This window comes from Emiliania huxleyi (assembly GCF_000372725.1).
Source record: "Emiliania huxleyi CCMP1516 unplaced genomic scaffold EMIHUscaffold_4, whole genome shotgun sequence".
NCBI classification, from domain to species: domain Eukaryota; phylum Haptophyta; order Isochrysidales; family Noelaerhabdaceae; genus Emiliania; species Emiliania huxleyi.
Window position 1 is genome coordinate 1,799,485 of NW_005198966.1, and position 4,134 is coordinate 1,803,618.

General features: G+C 65.0%; 1 protein-coding gene across 1 annotated transcript in view; it reads left to right on the forward strand.

The window, feature by feature from the left end:
• Nucleotides 1-4,009: 4,009 nt before the first annotated feature.
• Nucleotides 4,010-4,134, forward strand: part of EMIHUDRAFT_96119 (hypothetical protein) — a gene marked incomplete at both ends in the record, with an annotated part of 7,442 nt that continues 7,317 nt past the window's right edge. The window contains one exon of the mRNA XM_005770766.1: nt 4,010-4,078. Within this exon, the coding sequence (XP_005770823.1) occupies nt 4,010-4,078 (69 nt within the window). The remainder of the gene's footprint in view (nt 4,079-4,134) is intronic.

The following is a 4,134-nucleotide window of genomic DNA, read 5'->3' on the forward strand; positions in this document are numbered from 1 at the left end:
CGCCATACCATCAGCGACGACGACCGCGGCTCGCCCCAAACGCCAGGCGCTGGATCGGCAGTAGGGCTCCGGGCGGCGCAGCATTCCGTAGGCCTCGAGCCACACGAGTCGCCGACAACCCCCCTCATCGACGTGAAGGCCGCTCTCGCCGGCGGCCGATGCACGCTGCGCCGCCCCCGCACCAGCGACACTGGCCGCGGCTCGCCGCCACGCGCCGGCTCGGAAGAGGGGCTATCGGCGGCGCAGCAGAGCGGCATGCGTCGTCATTCGAGCAGCACCAGCCCCCCTCTTCGACGTGACGGCCGCTCTCGGAGCCGGCCGGTGCGCGCCCGACCCACGCCCCCCCTCGCACCCCCCCCGACCCCCCTGCGCGGCGCCCCCTTCCACTGCGCGCCGGCTCGAGCGCCTATTGCCAAATCGCGACTTTCGAGCGCAGTGCACGCGCCCCACACGTCACGCGCGCGCAGGAGAGCTTGCGGCAGAGCAGTGCCGTATACTCGCCGGAGGCATCGCGCCGAAAACCCCGCGCATTCCACCCCAACAGAGGCTGCAGGAGGCAGATGGCCAATAGCGACCATCGTTACGAAATGTAGCGTTACCGGGAGCTCTCCAAGCTGTCTTGGGTGGTTACTGCAAGCTGTACGGGAGGGAAAGAAAAATGCGCACGCTATGAGCTCCCCGGCCCTGGATGTGCGGTTACTGACTGCACTCCAAGTGCTCCAAGTGCACTCAGCGGAGCTGGGAAGAGGACCGCCGCAAGCGGCGTGGCGCGGGTCGGTTGTGCATCCCTCCGGGGGCCCCTCTGCGCCGGGGAGGCGTTGTTGGAGGCTAGGACGCAAGCGTCCGTCGCCCTTTTTCAAACTCGGGGCCCACTCCGCTACGCTCCGACCCGAATTTGGAGGGCCTGAAAAGTTTAAGGTGTTGCTGCGCAAAAGGGGTCGGACACAGGGCGCAGCTCATGCTAAGAGCTAGAAGGGGAGCTAGAGAGAACGACTACCCTGTCCCATTAAATAAATAAATAAACAACCCGCGCCTTCCCTCGCGGGCGCCGTCGCGCCGCGCGCGCTCAACTCTGGTGGCACACGGCACGCGTCGTCACTCAGCCGCGGAGAACAGGCGGTGCAGCGCGCGAAGCGCGCGCGATCTCGTACTTTAAGGCTGGATCCGGCCATTCCAAGGGTATACCTTTGAGAATCCCCAGCGTCCCTCCCTCCTAGTCACACTCTCAATATCTCGACTGGCCAACACGAAGTGCTGCGATCTGGGGTCGCCCATTTCTTTTTTCTTTTCTTTTTTTGGGCCCTGTGGGCACCCTAACACGACATCCCACCACTCAACAGGACGCGTTCACCTCCCCAGACATGGCTAACGCGCGGGCGCACAGAGGCGTCCTCGCTCAGGCCATCGCATTGCGCTCCCCCGCGACCGACCGCGCGCACCTCCCGGCTCTGGTGCCGATCATTTCTAGCGCAGGCGGCCGCCGGATGACGCAGCTGCTTTGATGGCGAGCATGAACGGCCTGCGTTCCTGCTCGAAGACCCGTCTCAGGCCATATCTGGTGCCTACTTGTCCCTCCTTCTTGGCCAGGTTGAGCGCGCGACAGGCCCGCGACGATGCCTTGGCCCGCGCAATGTGCTCTTCGCGCGCCGCCCGGTCCGCCGAGTCGACCGCAGCGAGCACCGAGGGGACCGAGCCCGGTAGTGGCCACCGGAAACGGACTATACGCGGCACCCGCGCTCCGCCTCGTAAGAGGTGGCTGGCGCCCTGAGGCGGCATTTGGTGGCGTGAGGAGTGCGGAACGCTACTGGCGGCGTGACAGGGCCTCTCTCGGCCGCGTGTGCCGCCCATCGGCACGCGGGTGCGCAGACATCGCGACTCTGCCCGCTCGCTCGACCCTTTTGCCGCGAGAGGGCGCCGGCCGCGTGTAAGAGGTGGCTGGCGCCCTGAGGCGGCATTTGGTGGCGTGGGGAGTGCGGAACGCTACTGGCGGCGTGACAGGGCCACTCTCAGCCGCGTGTGCCGCCCATCGGCACGCGGGTGCGCGGGTGCGCAGACATCGCGACTCTCCCGCTCGCTTGACCCTTTTGCCGCGAGAGGGCGCCGGCCCCGCGTGTAAGAGGTGGCTGGCACCCTGAGGCGGCATTTGGTGGGGTCGGCGTGCGGGGCTGAGTCTTACTCGTCGGCGCTGGGGCCAGATCCCAGCGCAGAACTCTGCAACGCTGGCATATAGACACAACAAGACTAACCCGAACCCTAACCCTAACCCTAACCCTAACCCTAACCCTAACCCTAGCCCTAACACCCTAACACCCTAACCCTAGGTCAGCGTACGGGGCTGAATCTTACTCGTCGGCGCTGGGGCCAGACCTCAGCGCAGAACCCTGCAACGCTGGCATATACAGACACAACAAGACTAATTTTAACCCTAAGCTAACCCAACCCTAACCCTAACCCTAACCCTTGCTAACCCTAACCGTAACCCTAACCCTAACCCGAACGCCGAACCCGACCGCGGACCTGGACCGGACCCCCAACTCCACACCGCAATTTGAAAGTCAGTCAGTCAGTGTTACACACCTCCTAGCATGGAGGACGGGCCCACACGCACACACACGCTGCACACGATTGGCTCGGGAGCCGACACGAGGCACACTGTCACCGGCCGTAGCACCGGGTCCGGACTGCTGGACACACAGCACACAGCTCACAGAACAGCTCACGAGGTGGCGCTGTATAGTGGGGTTCTCAGGGACCGACACGGGAGAAGAAGGTGGAGCACAGGGACGGGGACACAGGACTCACGAACTGACATCCCACCCCGCGCCGGGGGCGGTGGCGCGCGCGAGCGCCGGGGTATTTGGACCCGCAGTCTGGCAGGCGCCAGGCCACAGATCCGCCGGCGGAGCCTTGAGTCGCATCCGCGATCCGCGCCGGCTCTCAGAAGAGATCCGGCGCGGTGCTGACCGCGCCCTCGGAGTGGGCCATCGAGTACTCGATGGCTGCCCAGGAGAAGCGGTGCAGCTGCGGCATCTTGTCGCAGCGCGGCATGATGTCGCAGTGCGGCATGCGGTACTCCTGCTGCAGCGCGCGCGCGGTGGTGAGGAGAGTGCGAGCCCTTGAGCCGGTGGCGTTGTCCATCGCCGGCGCGTGCGCGCCGGCCTTGAGGTGGGTATACGCCACCAGCTAGCCCAGGGGCTGTGGCTCTGCGCAAAGCGCGCAGGAAATTGCCGCGCGTGCCGGGGTCCAGCCGGCACCGCTCGGGGAGTTGAGGCGGCCGCCGGTGGTGACAAGGGCTCTCTGGAGATGCCTCAACGCACCACGCGAGTGGCGGCCGCCACTCCGACGCACCGCCGGTGGCGCTGCGCAGAGTGCGCTGCACCACCAGAGGTGTGCCCAAAAGCCACGGGATGTCCAATGTGAAAAGAGGAAAATCCAAAAAGAATTTTAGTGCCCTGGGCGCAGCGGTGGCTCACACGTCAGTCGTCACAGTCCACTTGAGCAGGTTAGAGTATAACGACTTGACAGGTTCGGGTCGAGGGGAGTCATCAGTCTAGCACCTACTGTGCGAGTCTGTCATGTGCTACTCCTAGGGTCAGTTTGACGACCTGGCCAGGTCGGAGCTCTCGCGCAGCAAACTTTACAACAACCAGGGAGGACCCAGCCTCTGCTCACTGGCTCCCGGACGTCTCCCTGCTCGACTCACGGCTTCCGGACGTCTCTGCGGACCCACGACTCCCGACCCTCGGCGACATCTCTCCGCCTGCGGGTTCATCTCTGAGGGCCGATAATGCTTTCCACATCTCGTCCAGAATCGCATCAACGCCACTTGCGGCCGGCCTTGGAAGGGGAGGCCACCATCTTGTTCAGTGACTCGACCATCGCCTCAAGCGATTCCACCTGCGATGGGACGGGATGCGTGCGTCAAGTACGGGCGCGCACTCGCTCTACTGGTGTGGGGCGAGACCCGGGCACGGGCCAGGTCCGCACCTTGCCACGCAGCTCCTGGTTGATGCTAGCGAACAGCATGTTCTTGGCCTGCAGCTGCACCGCCCTGGATCTCCTCCTCTTGCGCGTCGGCGTGCGCCTCCGCCAGGACCGCCTCTGAACAAGCGCGCACCTTCCTCTCCACCGACA